Source organism: Eurytemora carolleeae, unplaced genomic scaffold (assembly GCF_000591075.1).
Source record: "Eurytemora carolleeae unplaced genomic scaffold, Eaff_2.0 scaffold39, whole genome shotgun sequence".
Classification (NCBI taxonomy): domain Eukaryota; kingdom Metazoa; phylum Arthropoda; class Copepoda; order Calanoida; family Temoridae; genus Eurytemora; species Eurytemora carolleeae.
Genome location: NW_019396056.1, coordinates 590,832 through 610,781, shown reverse-complemented (window position 1 = coordinate 610,781; position 19,950 = coordinate 590,832). Strand labels below are relative to the sequence as shown.

Below are 19,950 nucleotides of genomic sequence, written 5' to 3'. Positions count from 1 at the left end.
GTTCGAGGGAAAAGAGATTTTCCGAAAAATGAAAGGAACTGTAACGAAATTATAAACCTTATATTTATTGGTTTTAAGCTTCGTTAATGTATAAAGGTTTCAAGTTCCGTTCATATTCTCAAATAAATTCATGGCAGAGGGTTCCCCCAGCAATACCTCCCTGAACTTGCTAGTCTATACTTAAACTTTTTTAGTTTATAGAAGTTGTCCTTTTTATATATTTTCATTTTTAACGTATGTTCCGACAAAAAAAATATTCAAGAGAAAAGGCGAAAAAAAGGTATTATCAATACGTCAAATTGGTATCAAAAATGACAGCTTGCTGGGATAAGACCCAAACTGTTAAATTCGCGTGATTCTGTCTCTGTACATACGAATAGCATGTGTACAACGTACATATAATATTAGATGCAAAATTTTCTTAAATTTAACCTCTCCCCCTTTAATCCCCTTGAATACTTTATATTCAACTTCAGCAAAGGTGATAATTTATCCTGACCTCTAATGAGTCGTGAACTTTAGGGGTTAAAACTTGAATAGTGGTCCTAGGGATAGTACATCCTTCTTCATAATTCCAGAAGCGTACAGTCGAATAATAAACCTTTAAGCAACAGATGTCCGAAATCGAGGAAAGAATACAAATTGCTGGCACCAGTATGTCTCAGGATATGTACAACATTACAAAACCAGCAGGATTCTCTTCTACTCTCTCCACACCCTTATAGCCTTTCCTTGCTATATTACTTGTATCTTTTAGTTTTTCCTTAGTCCTTTCATCAACTTGTTTTCTTACATCTTTTCAATCCCTAGTTTCCATAACCTATCCAAGATAAATTTTCCAGTCGTTTTGCCTTTCTTCCCTCTCCCTTCTTACATCTTCTAGTTTTCCACTTTCCAATAAATCTCTGTCCAGTCTTCTCTTTCCTTTTATTGTTAATTCCTTCATTCTCTTTTTATCTGCATGTACGTTTTCCATTAAATCCCTTTCTAGTCTTCTCTTCCTGTCCTTCCATCTTCTAGATTTTCCTTATACTATTTTTACACAAAACAGAGAGTTCAACGGGCCAACAAACAAGAGGCTGTAATGTGTTTATACAAGAGTTGGGGATTTAAGACTGAAAGAACAGTTATCTATAACAATTTCTCATATGTAAAGGGACTCTGTGAAGTATGCATGTTCTATACATATATATTTGTAAGAGGTTGATACTTGTACTACACAAATAATTTAAAATTACAGGGTTCAAAATTTCAAATTATCTACGCTCAGCTCAATATGATTAATATTTATTCCTTTATATTCCGACCCAAACTATACATTGTGCCTCTCCGTCTTCTCTTTTATTTCAATTATCTTATTTCCTATCCTGATCACATTTTCCTTTGTACTTCATATTTTGTTGAACATTTCTAAATTCAAATTTCTTTTAGTCCTTCTTTGTTTCTTTGCGTTTCCCCCCTAACAGTTTATCCTCCCTCTAAGGCCAAAATTTCAACTAATATTTCTTTCTACTGAACCGTTTTTTTCTACTCTTTTTTCCATTGGTTCTTCAATATGTTATTTATCTTTTGTTTTTTTGCTTCCAGAACTTATTGTTAACCTCGTCGCAGCAGCTATAAAATTGGTTTTACTTAAACAAATTTCTATTTTTAAATTTGATTTGATTTTACCTTTAGCCAAGCCAACATCAGTTTTTTCGGAGGAAAGTTTGAAGCTCCGAGCTGATAGTGAGCAATCAGAGACCAGATCAAACCCAGAATTAGTTTTACGTTCCCATTCTGGATATCAGTGTTACCTAAATACAGTTTGGGATTAGATCAAACTAATGATGATGATAATTGTTATAATTAAAATACAAACATCTCTCAGTAAATATTAACAATAAAGGAATTGAGTCTTTGCCACAAATTCAAATTTTTTAACCCCCTATCTTAGGAACCTTAGTGTAAACCTTTGATATTTCAAACTTTTAAAATATTTAAGCTCAACGACATTGGGTTTCAAAGATATAGGGATTAGAAAATCAGAGCTTGCGGGAAAGACTCAAATCCTTTCATCAAATTAAAATTTTTTCCAATGATACATTATGAGACTCCAAGTCAAGATCAATAAGTTCCTATTTTTCTCCAAAATTTCATTTTAGAATTAGACAAAGCATTAAGTTGGAAGCGCATTGGAGATGATTTAAAATAAGTATAGGTATTGTGATTAGTAGCAGGATATAGTCATTATACTAATTAGTGGAGGATATTCTTTGAAGAAGGGTGCGCTCTGACGGTGAGAGGATACATTTACGATAATTACAAGGAGGGGGGGGGGGGGGTGCAAGATCAGATTTTGGTTCTTTTTATTTCATTTATAATTTATTCAAAAATCGGAAATAAACATACATCAAAGTATCGTCACTTTGTACGTACTGTGAACACTGAACAGTCCCCTAAGCTAAGGACAACGCAAAAACTTCATTTTTTTTGCACCATAATCTACTACAGTCTTATCTTCGCGTTTTCCTTGTTCACTTCTTATCATATTGGCTCATTATAGAACTATGCCGAACCTGGCTGTGTGTGGTACATATATAAGAAACGGGTTGGGTGTTCAAAATATGAATCTAAATGCGTAACAAACGAAAAATTTAATGATAAACAAAGAAGAGATACTCTAGGAACCCCCATATAATTGTTTACATATTAGTTCACTGGAATTTCTGGGTGGAATGTTAACAAAGCTTAGCACTGTTTAATTGGGTTGATTTGGTTTTCATCACATAAAGCGCAGTACACTTTTGATATAGGGGTTCCTGCTGTATCTTTCTTAGATAAACCTTAACTAATATTCCATTCTGAATCAAATTTAGGAGAGCATATTTAATGTCATTTTGCATATAAAGTTTTATAAGTACTTTATGTGCAAGCATAGCAAAATAATATTAGATTTAATCTGTAAAGTGTGGTTATAAGAGTCCATTCTTTATTTGAATCCCTGTTTGTGAAGTGAAGTATGAAAGAAAACGAATGGCGGATGATATAGAAGAATTTAAACAAAAAGTTTGTTCTGTTCTATTCTTATCCTTGTTTTTATCCGATTCTAATTCTGTCGGACAATGCAGAGTGTCAGATTTTAATAAATTAAAAACTTGATAAAAAAATCTTCTTACAGCATTAGCAATGAACAAAACATGAAGAGTAGGATACAGGTTGAGAGATTAGCGACGGAATGATAAAAGTTTGAATTGGTCAGAAATTTCCAGAAGTATACCAGATATATAGCAACCATATGATTGATAACCAAGACATATTTAAACATAGAAGCCCAAACTTTTTTGTGTTATTGATTCTCCATCGCCGAAAAAGTAAATAATCGTACCATGAAAAGCAGTGTATTTTCTATTTCCAAAAATCTTTTGAAATTGGAATTATACAATACAATTATACAATACAATTATACAATAAAATTATACAATTATACAATTATACAATACAATTAAGAAAGATGAAGAATATAATAAGTCAATCTCTCGGAAAACTGATTTATGTCAGGTTAGGGTGGAACTTAATTTCATAACTTTATAAATCTGGAGTAAGTTAAGATTGATGCAACAATTTTATCATATCTTTCCGTCCTTGACTCTGAGCACTATAATACCGTCAAGTAAGATAGATTCAACTTGTGTATAAACATAAAACAGTGAAGGATCATATCCGTTCTTAATATACCACACATCACACACCAGTTCATGTTAAAATATTAAGTAATTTGCTTTAGACCTGAACTGAGTGATATCCCCAAAAACTCAACCAGTATTTCAGTTAATTTCTTCTGCATGTCAAAAACGTTTAACTACTGAAATATGATAACGTACAACTCACAGTGTTCTATGTCTGCTTATTTTTTAAAGAAGATTTTTCTTTTCTTGTTTTCTTTTGATGAAGGAATGTAGTGACTTAAAAGAATTGTTATTTTGCCACAAACTCGAATTCTCTAAATTAAAAAATCCAAGTTTGAAATATCAAAGGTTTACACCATCAGGTTGCAAATATATATGGATTACAAAGTTTGAGTTTGTGGCAAAGACTCAACCAGAATTTCTCTTTATTTCTTCTGTTGTCAAAAACCTGTTAAAAACTGAAATACGAAAAAGTACATCTCACAGTTTTTTTATTTCTGCGCATTGAAAAAAAAAATTCATCTTATTATTTTTTTTGTGATAAAGGGGTGTGGTGACTTAAATTTACATTGGGATCACCTTGAAAAACTAGTAGATTATATCATAAGTAAAAGTACAGATATTAAACTATAAGAAGAACTGAGATAATAAACCACTCCCTTGCACACTTGCCAGAATTCAGTGTACACTACAACGACTAACTGATTATATTTAGACCAAGAACTCGCCAAAAAAGTGTCTAGGTGAAGTTTAAGAGTTCTTTGTCACATTCTCTGTTTTATGCATCGTGCCTTCATTAATGCCAAATATGAACCATATCAACTCATTACTATGCTATGTATCTATACTCCTTTATATCTAAAAAAGGGGTTTCTTTACACAACTGTATTCTGTGATTTGCTTTGGTTATCTTTGGTTCCTTTAACATTATTTAATTCTAATCCTTATGATCTATAATTCAGCGCCTCAGATCTTATGAATATATACTGTGACTGCTGAATAGAGAAAAGGAGCGAAGAGGATTATTAATGGAATAGTATGAAGATAGACAAATAGATAGATAAATAAATAGATGGATAGAAAGATAGAGGACATATAGTTTAATAGATTCTGTGTGTCTCTTTTACAGAATAGCGAACATGTGTTCAAAAGTATTTTTATTCTTTTCTTCTATAAAGGTTAAGATAGCAATAAGTTATTACATATCTATATTCTATGTACAGAGTGATTCAGTCGAATCGAATTGAATGCAGATTTAAAAAATCATAAAAAATACAGAATACAAAAAAATGGCGGAAATCCGCGAAATGGGAATTTAAAGAACACATTTGATAATTTCATAAATATTGATGATATGAAATTCAAAATAAACTAACCTATATTAACAAGCTTGATCCCATCCTCTTTGATGGCGTCGAGGGCGATGGTGATGTTCTCTAACGCGTGGGGTTGGGAGTTTGGAGTCTTGTTATGGCGAAGACGACGTTTTTGAAGGAGTTCCACTAATGCAACCAACCTGAAATAAAAAGAAAACATGAAGTTCACGTTTCAAAACCTTTTATAATGTATAATTTGAGAATTTGTCAGAATATTCTAAAACTATTTTATTTAAACTTCAATCTATGTAATATTAGGGTTATTTTGTCAGTTTAAAAAATACATTTATCATGTTTCAGCAATGTTAAATATTTTTATGGTGAAATATATTTCGATGAAAACCCTGAGCACGTGTAGGTAATGATCAGCTTTGGCATTATTTTTTATTACTAGCAAAGCGTACGTTAAAATTTTGCACATGCATTTTTTTGACATTATTGTTGGCATAGGCAACAATCAATCCTAGGATAAGTCAAAGCATGTGACAAAACTTTTAATATTTCGTTAAAAGAACTTTTGATTTTAGACAATATGTTATTAATTTGTGAAGATTTGAAGTTTAAACATTTGACAAGAGAAGGTTACAAAAAGATCCCTCGTTAAAGTTTACGAGGCCAGAGAACTGGGTAAAATTGCCTTTTACAGTATTACATGGAACCACAACAATAGACAGTTTAACTAGTTTACTAGACTTTAACTAATTATTCTCTAATAATACCTTGATCTTCAGCTTCAAGCATAACAATATACCTGGAGCAAATAGTATTTCAAGTTTTTTACTGTTACATTATCGATATATGTATTCACCATCATGTATTTAAAGCATACAAGCGTGTTCAGCCACCATTAATATTCTTGGTTAAAAACTTTGCAAAACCTTCCTATTCAAGGGGTTAAGGGGATAAAAACATTGAGGTCGTATTCAGACCAAAAGTTGAACCCGACTCCAGGCTGGGTATACTGTAGAGAAGCGTATATTATATAAAAACTAGAGGGTGGTGCCGACCATAGAAATATGCGAACAAAAAATGTGTAAAATATTCGGGATAAATCACGTCTAATTTTACAAGTCAATAATCTTAGTAATAATTAATTCACATAAGAAAGAGGACGGGCAAAAAATAATTAGTCACTTCTAACCCCCGCTTAATTATAGGCTTATAGACATACGGCACAAGGTATGTTATGTATACCATAGAACATATGAAATAAAATATTGAATAGATTTCATGACATTAAATCTTGAAAATTAGGTTTGACAATATGTTCACGTCTCCCGATACGGTTAGATCCATATTTTTCCAGTTTTATTCGCAGCCAAACAACCGTTTTCTACCATATTCGGTAGTTATTGCATTGAAACATATTTTTCTTGCTGTACGATATAAACTGTAAAATTATGAAAATGAGTTTAAAAATGTGCATTTACAACAAAACATTTGAGGCAAAAGAAGTTCAGAGAATATTTTCTTAAGATCTCAAAATAATAATCTTTGAGAAACATTAACTCGCTTGTCAGATGTAGAAGACTTCAACTTGTTTTAAATTCTAGGATTTATGCAGTTTACGTTGATAATATGTTTATCAGAACTCTATACTTACACCTCATTTCCCATCATTCACCTCATTTATTCTCCACTCCTCAAATACACAACAGCCCCCCCCCCCCCCCCTCCACACACCCACCCCCTACAAAACCTGACCTTGCTCAACGTTGCATCAATTTATATTATTCTTGGATTTAAATCAATAAATTATCTATTTGCTTCCACATTAGTTCACACTTTGCATTTATTTTCCAAAGGACCTGCTCAATTCAGACCATGTTTGTTCAAAATTAAAGAACATAAAATATATACTATTTAAATATGGTCCATCTAGTAAAATTACAATATCTGTAATAAACATCCACTGCTTAAAGGAATGGAGTTTTTTTTCTCCTACTAGACTTTTAGTTGTGGCTCTATCTGTGAGCATAATACAATATACAATTATAATATAATACAATCCAATACAATATAAAACAATAACAAAAAAAAGCTATCGGATTTAATAGTATTTTTAGTGCATTTTAAAAGTTTTACAAAAATCAAAAAACTTGTGGACACAGATTTTTGTAATTTGAGCATCCCTGGGGTCATGTGAGGTCCCACACAAAATTTGGGCCCGATTGGTTCAGCCGTTTTGACGTTTATTTGACACAAACATTCTGTGTAAGGGAAACATTCTGGAGAAAACGGGACTCTTAATAAATTTTAATTTAAACATTTGATGGAGAATGGTTCATTTCGAATACGAGAAATATGAAATAAAGGGCTGCAAACTTTTTATTTTCGAGAGCCCTTGTAAAAGTTGTAAACTATTAAAAATAAAAAATAAGAATGCACTATAACAAACGAAATACCGTTTTACTATGTAATTATAGTAGAATAAAAGAAGGTTGGATTTCAGATTAGACGGTATGGGGGGGGGGAGTTCAATTTTGCGGTTGGAACGCTTATTCAAAACTAATTTTGAAAAATCAATACATCTTTGGATAAGATAAATAACACAATCCTGTATTATATAATTAAGTTATTTGATAAAAATCTATTTTCCTGAACTGCTCCTGCATATGGTACTGTAGCTGATCTCGGTCCGTTCATCATAGAACATCATCATTGGAAGATTATTCCACGACATTTTACGATCCGTTTAAATCCCGTAGAAAGAATAAATCATATATTCAAGCAGAATTAGATACCAAATACACAAAAAGATCTATTCATCACAATGTAATTTTAGTCCGACGAAAGAAAATATTTCTCACAAAAATTTTGCTTTACTTTGTGGAGTTTGGGGATACAGAAGAAAGCATTAAAAAGTTTAGAATATATTATCCAAATCCTGGTTTAAGATATTAAATCTGGAATACCAAAAATTTGATCTAAAATGCTGCATAGCAATTGTTATCTTGTTCACCATATTTCAATTGTAAACGGTTCACGACAATTTTTAAACACAAACTTCGGAATTAAGAACGCTTTCGTGGTAACTGAAAGGCGTATAAATTTTTAATTTAAGAAAAAATTAACACTGGATTTTTAAGTTTGGATCATAAAACTTGCTTAGGAACCAAGCTATGCAGGAAATTCAACTTTCGGTGTAAAATTAAATCCACTCAATTTAAGATTTTTAATACCAAACAAAGAGAATTCCCGTCGTTCTACCGAATTCCACAATCAAAATTTGAGGCCAATAGATAATTGGGTTGATCGTACATCCAAACAGAATAACAAACATATACAAACAGAGATACAACTTTATATATAGGTATACATTAAATGGATACACATTTGTAATTACTTGTGCACCTTTAAGTGCCGTTTTATCGAAAAAAAAATAATGCGACCTACCAACTTATAATTAACCAAAAAAAATATAATTTTTAGACATCTTAAGTTTTCCAAATCTGTTTGAATGAAACTAAAACAAAGATTTCGTTGCATTTTAGATTTACACGAGTGATGAAGCAGTAGCGTAAACTGAAAAGATTTTTTTAATGCTTGAACGATTTTTTACCTACTATAGCTGTGCAGAAACAATGTATTTTGATTTTTGCTGAATATAAATCTGAACACTGAACATAAAAACCGATTTTTCAAACGAAACAAAAACCTCGGCAAAAAAATTAATTTCAATTCACAAATGTATTGGTTCCAAGCTAATAAGCTTTCAGGTCTAAGCTTTTTATTTCCCCGTAGCGAAAAGAAGTTTATTATCCTTGACAAAAACCTGACAGAAGATTTCTTATAGATAAATACTAGAAAAATGCGTCACAGCTTAACCTTCAGTTCCTTTAAGATTGGAGTTTTTTCCTTTATTGCTACATAAAACTTTTTGCTATGAACTTAAATGTTCTTATAGCTACACAATATATTTCTATTTGAATGTGCAAAGATTGTGTGTGTACAGTGGCTGAAAATGGTGTGTACCTATATGATGATGCTGTGCATGAACATTTTTGTGTACAAATGTTGTGTTTAAACTGTGTATATATGTAAAAAGGTTGTGTTTCAACTGTTCCTGTGTATAAAGGCTGTGTTTAAACTGTGTATATATGTAAAAAGGTTGTGTTTCAACTGTTCCTGTGTATAAAGGCTGTGTTTAAAGGGAGTGACCGGCAATGCATGGTAGTTGAACTGAGAATATAGTTTTGTGGAGAATTCTTCTAGCATTCACTTGAGACATATAAAACGTTTTAATGATACTGAGTTTGGGTGTTTTGAGAATCAATTTTTTTTTTAATTATTAAATAACGTCGACAAAAAATGTAAAAAAAATTCGACACTAAACTAATTAGATGATTAGGAATATATTTTTCAGTTAAATTTTCTCAATAAATCAATGTTAGAATCAATTATTTCTTTTTCATCATTCTATTTATATGGAATTTCTTATTCTTAATGAATTTGTTCGCAGATTTCTTTAAATTCTTCAAATGTCGTCTTTTCAATAAAAATTTCAGGAAATCTACAGAAAATGTTTGTGAACAATGAGACATTACAGAAACCAATAACTAAATAAGATTACGTATTTTCGATTAAAATAGAAAACTTTTTTTTCAACTAATTAGTTTACTGTAGAATCTTTAATACATTTTTTGTCGTCGTTACTGAATAGTTAAAAAAAAAACCAATTGTCGAAGTCATCCCTAAAAAATGAACAATCTATGAAGATTTTAAAGATTTTAAAGATTTTAAAGATTTTATTTGCGCTCTTGCTGAAAAAATATGCACAGGATAAAACGTCTCAGGAGTCTCAAATGATTCATAAAAATGTCCCCACAATAATGCATTCTCAGTTCACATATAATACATTGTCTTTCACTCCCTTAAACATGTGTTTATGTATGAAAGTTGTGTTTGAACTGTGTCCGTGTTTAAAGATTATGTTTGAACTGCGTAAGTGAGGATTGTCTATGTGTTTTGAAGGTATGCGTGTATTAAGATTGTATAAAGAATGTGTGTGTGTGAATGTAAATATTCTGTGAAGGGGGTGTTTGTGTATAAAGATGGGGTGTGTGTGTGTGTGTTTAATGTGTATCACAGGTGTAAGGTTAGTTTAAGTATAGGTTCCGTTATCCTGGTTTCCTGGTTCCGCTATATACTCAACCCAAGGATGGAGAGGATATAATCTTTAAACACACATCAAACATAAGAAGTTTATCATTTTAACATTATTTCATCTTTTTAAGAATAAAATTAATTCACTTTCAGAACTAGAGCGGTAAAAATTGCAAATATAATAACCACGAAAATATTGAATAGTTATCACTATATCAACAATTAAATAGGGTCTGCAAACTGAATAAAACTGAATAAAATGGATCCTTAATAAAATCTGCATGATATTGTGAAGCAGCCATGCTTGGAAAATCAGTTGATGAAACCGTCAGGATGAATTATTAAATAATTCAACTCATTTCCCTTCATACTAGCGTACATTTACTAGTGACCAACCAACCAAGAAGAAGTAACTCTGATTCAAAGAATGGAGTAAACTTCACAAACTTAAATAGTTGATACAGGGGGTACGTGTTCTCATGATCTACGATAATTGTACTTTATAATGTTTTTGATTTACATTGAAGGAATTGAGTCTTCGCCACAAATCCCTATATCTTTGGAACTCATTGTCCTAGACCATAGATATTTCATACTTTGATGTTGGATAAAAAAATCGAATTTTGAAATATCAAGATTTACACCATTAGGTTGCAAAGACATAGGGATTAGAAAATTTGAGTTTGTGGCAAAAAAATCATAAAAATACACTACAAGATCAACTCTTAAATAAGTAATTTTAGTCACTTGTACGGTTTCTGCAAACACGTTTTACCTAATATACAAAACTATAGTATTTTTAAATCCAATTATCCTTAAACTCCTTTTTTTTTTGCAAAAAGGACAAACAAGATTTCAGCTCATAAAATGCTATCGACTTCATTTAATTTTTTTCCATACGTCTTCAGATTATGTTTTGGACACACCTATGCTAAATTCTGAACATTCTGCATCCGGGACATTTATACGAATACCTGAACTAACCGTTTTCAAGTGCATGGGCAGAATTCAAACCATTATAATTGTGCCAGAGCAATCCAGGCCTTTAGGTGCATACCTGAGCTATTCAAGTTGTCAGGCCTATAATACATATATTGTATACAGAGCCCACTGAATAGTTGACATTTCTTGAAAACTCAGTAATATTCTTGAATCGTAAAAATTGTATAATATTTACATACACTGTTAATTTTACTCCTTACAATCCAAAAATGAAAAATTTTTGTTTTTGATTTAAACAATTTCTTAAACTTAGAAAATTATACATAAGTTTTACCCCCGCTTCGATATTTCTCTTAAAAGTTGAAGATTATTTTTTGCGAAATGGCATTTAAGTTAATGAACAGGGTATATGACAGGGGTTAGGACTGGCCTTACTTTTAAATACTCCACACATTGTAAACCAAAAACTGGTTCTGATAAAATCTAAAGAAAATGCGGGGGAGGTAAACCTAGATTCTTTGTATTATCATCAATTTAAACAACTCCCGAAGAAAACAAATTAAAATTCCTTGAACTTCATACATTTTAATCTGTACCTCAAAGATATTGAAGTTCAGCTAAGTATTCAAAAGAGTCGCACACTGAAAAGTGCTTTTTCTTTTTATATCTATTCCATTTAAATTGAATAGTCGAGACTAATATATCTCCAGTATAGGAGGTGGACTGTACAGTGTACAAGGGCCCAGCGAGAGTTAAAATGCGATAAAAAGTAAGAAATGCAACCACCTGTTGGTGATATTGTGTTCAGATACCGGATTTGAAGGATTGCAAGAGATTGAAATAGATAGATAATATGGTCAGGTCATCTAACCTGTCCTACCCTAACTCAAGGTTACATAATCATGTTTGAGTGTTAACTCTTCATGTGAGTCTGTGTGTGTGTGAGTAAAACATGAAACTCACCCAAGATATCAGAGATGTTTGGTTGAGGGTGATTCCGTAAAGATAATAGATAATTTTTAAAAATATTTGCTCTTTGTGCCGCTTTTTAATCATATGTATCTACTATATATAATGCTACAGTCTATAAGTAACAAACAAACATACACTCAGCCATACAATAAAACTTAAAAGCTTTTATCAAGCATTTCCAGAACAAACGAAAAATAACATGAAAATTTTATTTTATTTTTAAAAAACTATTAAATATTACCAAAAAGGATTTCCATGCAGCATTATATTATTCTTTTAACAAAATTCAAATATAAAAACACACATCCGGTAATTTTAAAAGCAAAAAAAGCAGACCACATTTGTAAATACCAGGACAGTCTTAAGAATCCTAAATGTCAGATTTATAGGGTCATGAACGAATTTAACGATTCTTATATATACATTTCAAAAAGGTAACATTCAATTCTCTATTTATCAAGATATTATCAAGTTTAGATGAACACACAGTACCTGATTTCTGCACAGCCAACTATTAGTATTACGCAATGATGACCAATTTAAATATGCGTCGATTTACAGTTTCTTGAAATCATTATAGTCATTTAATAATATACTGCAGCTGATTTCTGTATAGTAAGTAATACGTTCGTAGATGGAACCTACGAATAAAATTGAATTTATTGCTATCGTAGGACTATCCTAGAAGAAATATATCTTGATGATAAACAATAATTTATCAATTTTATCTGGAATTAGATACTATTTAGATTAGAACCCGTTCACATTTATGGTGGGTTAAGCAAGAGAGTAGATGGAGTTTTTTTAAACAAATATAAACTATGGGATGACAGTATGAGTTCGAGAATAATATTACAGATATTCCAGAAGAGTTATCATACAGAAAGGGGAAACATAATTGCGTAATGTTAAACACAATGTACGTCCAATGTTTATTGCATAATTTTGTTTTTAGATAAATGAAGTTGACCCAGGGGTTAAAAGGGTCAACACTAACTCCATTACTTGTCATGAGAAAACATTAACAGAAGGAAAATAAAACCTAAAACCGTTGAGGTTGATAAGTCATTTTTCTCTCCAAATATGTTACTAACAAAACGCAAGTTTTCTTTAATGACAAGAATCCAAGAAACACATTTTTCTCTCCAAATCTCTAGGTCAAGTTTCCACGAGTCTTTATGGTTGAGTGGGCTCAGGAGTTGTAGAGACACATTCAGGATTATATCTTTAAATATTAAATAACTTAAATAATTTAGTTTCTTAACCTTATCAAGATTAGGGGTGTTTTTCACCCCCCTGTGCTTTTTTCTAATTAACTTAAAAAGGCTGACATTAGAACTTTTTCATATACTTTTTCATTTTCATAGTTTTGAACAAATTTTGCTAAATTTTTTTGTGCCTAGGGTAGGATAGAGGACAGTCAAACTGCGCGGCGGGTCGTTGTTTAAAATATCAGAAATGGTTAATAACTTTTATTTAATCAAACTTTAGCAATAAAATTTATATATTTGTAAGCCCTTGAAAAATGGATTTAATAACATGTGTCACACATTAATATTTGTCAAAAGTAAAAATATTTTTTGAACTTTTTAAAAATCCTCCCTTGCACCCTAACGGTTAAAGTTAGAGGTATAAATAGTCCAATTGCGATATGGTTAAAAGAATTTTTGTAGACCTTAGATAAAGCAGTATATGTATAGTTTTGGAATGTTTAGCTATATGCTGGGAATTGAACTCTATACTGATTCTGTTCGAAGGGTCAAGTAAGTACGGTTCAAACTATAACATGGACTTTTCAGGATATGTTTATGAAGATCCAAAATTAAAAAGTTTTCAGGGTTTTTGTTTATGAATACCCAAAATTAAACAGTTTTCAGGGTTTATGTTTATGAATACCCAAAATTAAACAGTTTTCATGGGGTTTATGTTTATGAAGACCCAAAATTAAACAATTGTTCAAGAATATCAGTCACTTCCTTCTTGCTTATACTTATGGATATTGCATTACAAATACCGGTACTGGATTGCATAGCACGTTCAATGGTTAATTGTAAACATCAAAATGGTGGCCTAAATGTAATCTATAGTTCTAACCGACTTAAAGTTTGATATAAATCTAATGTTCAATATTTATCTAACTCACGCACAATTCTATCTTTGGAATAGACGAACTTTTCACAATACTCATACTTTAACTCTTTTCACAATACTCATCCTTTAACTCTTTTCACAATACTCATCCTTTAACTCTTTTCACAATACTCATCCTTTAACTCTTTTCACAATACTCATCCTTTAACTCTTTTCAAAAACATAAAAAGACTTAATGTAACTCATCAAAAACCACTATCGCATGTTTTTCCCAACATCTTAATTAACTTTAATATCAAAACTGTCTCTTAATATCCTTCAAGTATTCCAACTCATTCTTTCAACCCTTAACAAACTTAATGTTTCACAAACTCAATTCTTTATAAACCTGATCCTTCATCAACCTGATCCTTTACCAACCTGATCCTTTACCAACCTGATCCTTCATTAACCTGATATTTAATCAACTTTATATTTAATTGACCTGATCCTTAATCTATCCGATCTTTTATCAACCTTATCTTGCATCAACCTGGTCCTTGATCAACCTGATCTTTGATCAATCTGGTCCTAGATCAACCTGATCCTTCATCAACCTGATCCTTCATCAACCTGATCCTTCATCAATCTGATCCTTCATCAACCTGATCTTTTATCAACCTGATCTTTCATCAACCCGATCCTTCATCAACCTGATCCTTCATCAACCTGATCCTTCATCAACCTGATCCTTCATCAATCTGATCCTTCATTAACCTTAGCCTTCATCAACCTGATTCTTCATCGACCTGTCAAATATCAGTCTTAAACTTCTCTAGTCTTCCAAAAGAATTATCAAATCAATTAGTATCAGAATTTCTCAATCTATAAACCAAAGTGAACTTTTTCAATCTCTGCCAAAAAGATTTAAAACCTCAATTTACTCTTAAACAGGGTAATCATCTTCAACCAAATTCTTTCTTTTAGCTTTCAATTAATATAAATCTTTTACCAGCATTACTTCAATTGAACTAATCCTAATGCAATATAATTCTGTTCCGGATAAATCATTTAATCTTTTACCATTCCAACACTTTTTAGATTCAATACTTTTAATTAAATTAATATTTTATCTAATAGAATTCATAGTTTGAAATATTAAATATTGTACTGTAAAAACATAGCGATTAGAAAATCAGAATTTGAGGCAAAAACTCATGATTCCTTTAAACATGTTCTGGAAAATGCCAATTCTGAATCAACTAGTAATCCTGAATCAATCTAATCCTGAATCAATCTAATTCTGAATCAACCTGATCCTAAATCAATCTAATTATGAATCAACTAGTGATTCTGAATCAATCGAATTCTAAATCAATCTAACCCTGAATCAATCTGGTCCTATATCAATCTAATTCTGAATCAATCTGCTCCTAAATCAGTCTAATTCTGAATCAATCTGATCCTGAATCTAACCCTGAATCAGTCTGGTTCTATATCAATCTAACCCTGAATCAATCTGCTCCTAAATCAGTCTAATTCTGAATCAATCTAACACTTTAACTAACTACATATAGATCTTTTGAAATGTGTTCAATTAGTATAAATATTACTAATATACTATAAGAGCCTTGAAATCCAGGTTTAGATGATAATGTAAAAATATCCCTTTATTGTTATATTAGCTGGGTTTGTGTCAGATGTTCTAAAGGTTTAGTATTATACAGTAAACATGACGAGCAGCTATTGGCTGAATTCAAGAGAAATAACAAATGACAAGGTTTGAAACTAAAAGAAAAGGCATGGAAACTTAATTTTCATATAAACATATATTTTAGAATAGAAAACAATAAATTAGACGTAAATTTTTATTTTATTATGCATCCAGTAAAAGTAGTAATTAAATTTCAAAATGACAATTTCTTTTTAAATTACGTAAAATTATGTAATTTCTGTGTTATTATTTCAAGAAAAGTAGCATTTTATTGTGTAAAATATTCGTTTATTCCTACCTGACTCCGTCGGAGAAATCTGTTGCTAGATCCTCAACTTGAAGTCCAGCCTCCCTCAAGTTCACATTCACCCAGTTCTTAAACGTGTTCGCCTGTATCTGTATCCACTCTTCTTCGCGGCCTCTTATATGCATAGACTTGGCCGCGTGACCCTCTGGCGACCTCGCCGCCAGACCGGCGCGGTCGGCCTCCGAAATTCTGCGATTATCCGCAACTGTCATTTTCACAACAAAATGATCAACGGCAATTAATCATTACAAAGAAAAGAATATATCTGCTTTATCACTTGCAAAACATGAACTACTTACAGTTTCCACTTCATATGTTTCATGCCTGGATAGATCTGTGAGTGTAGAACTAGATGTATCCTGCAGCACTGCTGCTGATACACTACTGCTCTGATAGACCTTGAGCGTGGGTACACTGTGCCTCCCGCCCAACAACCATGGGCCCGGAATCTCTTTCCATCAGAATGGGCCCAAGAACCACAGTAACTACCACAGCTAAAAGATAAAAAATGGTACAATATCAAATATTTGAATTATTATTGCCCAGAAATTCATGTATTTGATTATTCTAGAGCCCAGGGTTGTTTCCATCTGATATTCTACTTCAGTCAAATAAATGGCAAACATTGGATTAAGTCTTTCTGTTGCATTTTATAATAACGCTTGTGTGAGTAGGTGGAGGAACCAGTGTAAGAGAAACATTGAGTGGGAACCAGGGGAGAAGAAGTTACGCTTGAGAAGGTATGACAAGGTTTAAAGGAAGAAACTAAATTAGTAGAAGAAGATACAAAATAAAAAACGGAAGTAAAGATGAAAAGGCAAGCTGGAGCGAGAAAGATAACATAAAAGCAAATAGGAGGTTAAGAGATGAGAAAATAACCGGAAAAATCAGTTATCGAATAAAATGAAATACATGTTGAAATAAAGGAAGAAAAGAAGAAAAATAAGGATGAAAAATAATGAAAGATAACTGAAAAGCTGAAAAGATGGCCGAATTAACCTGCAATAGGAGTAGGTGGTTCGTGTATAAAAGGAGGGAGGAGAAGGGTGGGAGATCAAACATGAAAAACTACTAAGAATTTAGTCTACAGATTGGCTGGTTTACAAGTTTAACTGTTCTGAGAACTAAATGAAACCTATCCTTTTAAGGAGTTGGCCTGCAGCAATGTCTTGTAAGATTTGCATTTTCTTCCAGAACTTCCAGGCGAACCTGTCATAAGACAGGATTTATACTCAGAATCATGATTCACCAATTAAAAGAAACCGAGTACTTGCCTCTAACACAAATTTATTAATCATAATTTAAATATCAAAGGTTTAATCTATTAGGTTTCAAATATAAATAATTGGCAGAATTCTATGTAAATGATTATCAGCAATGACACTTCACACAAAGCATAATTCAGAATTAGAAATAGATACTGATATCTGAGATATCTGAAAGTCTAGGTGTATGAGATGGTATGAGAAGTAAATGGTTTGGAGCAATATATGGGTTATTTGGAAAACATGATGGATAGATGAAGCTCTGTATGGATGGAGCAGAGCATTGAATGTAAAAGTATGTGGAGAACATAGTTGGGAGCACTATCTGTTTTATTTGGAGAACGATATGTATAGGCGGAGCTCTGTCAGTATGGAGGGATTGGAGCTGGAATGGAATTAAAAATGAATTGCATGATCAATAGATGGAGCTTTGAATGATTGGATGGGAGCATTGAATGGAAGTATGGAGAAAATGATCGATAAATGGAGCTCTATACAGAATATAGATGGATTGGAGCATCCATACTCTTGATAGTTTATTCAGGTCTACAGTCTGAAAACTTAAATATTTTAAAACAGCGCAAATACTGAAGAATTGAGGACAGTGGACAATAAATAATGATTTTGGTCTTTCATTTTTAATTCTTTTTAAATCTTTGTTACGTAACAATATCCGATATTAAGTGTTGCCATTTTTAAAGGATTTGCAAAATAAACTTATTAAAACTAAAATAAAACAAAGAAGTTTTAATTTTAAAAAATCAAATACTATAACTTTAAAATTTCTTGTAATTAATTTAAACAATCTGAATCACGGCTTGAATTTTTCACCAGAACCTAATCTGGAAATTAAATCTGAAATGTGAATTTACAGGACAAATTGTCACCTTCGTTCTTTCTTTTGATTAGAAAACGTCACTGAGGATTTCTAGAAATTAATTACTAATAAATGAATTAAGCTTTTGCAACGAACTTAAATTTGCTGATCCCATATCTTTGCAACCTAATGGTGTAAATCTTTGGCATTTCAAACCTAGACTATTGATCTAACACAACTCATATCAAAGGTCTACGACATCATGTTTCAGAGATATAGGGATTGCAAAATCAGAGTTTGTGGCAAAAACTTCAAAATCTTTCCACAATCATTCCACTAATTTTTAGTTACCACTTTATGAATAATTTTCCTCAACAAATTGTGAAATTGATAGTGAGAAAAAATCACAGATACATGATACATCAAAATATATCCGTCCTCATGGTTTTCAAACCACTTTGCTCTCCTCTATACTCTGGTATGCAGATGATAATGACGAGAGCCCTAAGATTCTTGCAACTGATATAGTTGTTAAGAAGCATCTATAATTTAAGTAGAATAGAGAACATGCAAGATTAAACCAGAGATACAGTTGATAAACCAACCACTACATCACGGAACTTTAAATACAAGAACATGCTTCTTGTTTAGGGTTCAACTACATCTATTCATACTGAGAATGTATCATACAAAGAAATGTATACATACAAAGAACGTGACTTTTAAACTATATTAAACGATTAAAAATGAAAAATAATAACGATCTAAGCTGAAGGTTTGTTTCCTAACTTAGCTAGGATTTGAGATTCTAAGTTGAATGGGTACACTTTTATAGGGAAAAATATTTAAAATCGTAAATTTACGACCAATTGCGCGCGCGGGTAAACGGCTGGAGTATCTATGAGCACCCTGTGCAAACGCTGGGTTCTACAGCTATTTTAACATATTCCATAATTCCTTTAATATCTATCTCTTACTTTTTCCACTTTATTCTTTAATCCATTAAAAACAAATGTCCACAGTCTCCATATCATATTTTTACCTAATCATTAAAAACTATTAATTCATTCCAAGCTACCCTTACAAAAACTAGTTACAAAACTAGCCAAAAAATCTAAATATAATTTCTATCTTCTCCAAATTCAAGCCTTCTTTCTCTCTGTGATTTTCATTTTAAAATGGAGAAAGAGATATCTAAATTATCCCCTTTATAAGACTAGGATGTGGCACTGCCTCTTACCCCTGTTATATACGCCCTTGTGTTCATTCCCTTGTGTTCTTTTAAAAAGTGAGCTTAGCATTGATAAAATCTTACTCGATTGGAAGACGACATTTTGAACTTTCCTTGTTGTCCTGGAAATTAAATTTATTTCTAAGCTTTGGGAATTCCAGACCACCTTTATATATTTAGCTCCTGAGGTCAAATTGGTATTTTAAGGTCAAATACTTCTAAAGTGAAAATACAAATACAGAGAAGGGTCCTTCCTATCAAATCACCAAAAACTTATGATTTGATACTTTCTATGACGTTAAAATTAGTCTTCTTAGATCTAGACACTTCAGAGGTCATAATGGAAAAGAGATCAACAAGGAGGTTGCATAATGTGGAAATTATTATTAAAGAAAAATTAACTATTTAAAGTTAAAAATGTGATATTTACCCAAATTTTCTGCTGAGTGCTGATCATAAATGTTCTCCGTGATCTTTGGAGA

At 31.7% G+C, this 19,950-nt stretch overlaps 1 protein-coding gene across 1 annotated transcript; it reads right to left on the bottom strand.

Annotated features, from left to right (window-relative positions):
- Positions 1 to 1,671: 1,671 nt before the first annotated feature.
- LOC111707194 (gelation factor) lies at positions 1,672 to 16,589 on the bottom strand (the record flags this gene model as incomplete). Its single annotated transcript, XM_023480252.1, has 3 exons — positions 16,147 to 16,589; positions 5,045 to 5,184; positions 1,672 to 1,796 (listed from the first exon to the last, which is right to left on the bottom strand). Coding segments are annotated over exons 1-3 (486 nt in total), but the record flags the coding sequence as incomplete, so codon positions are not given.
- Positions 16,590 to 19,950: the final 3,361 nt, after the last annotated feature.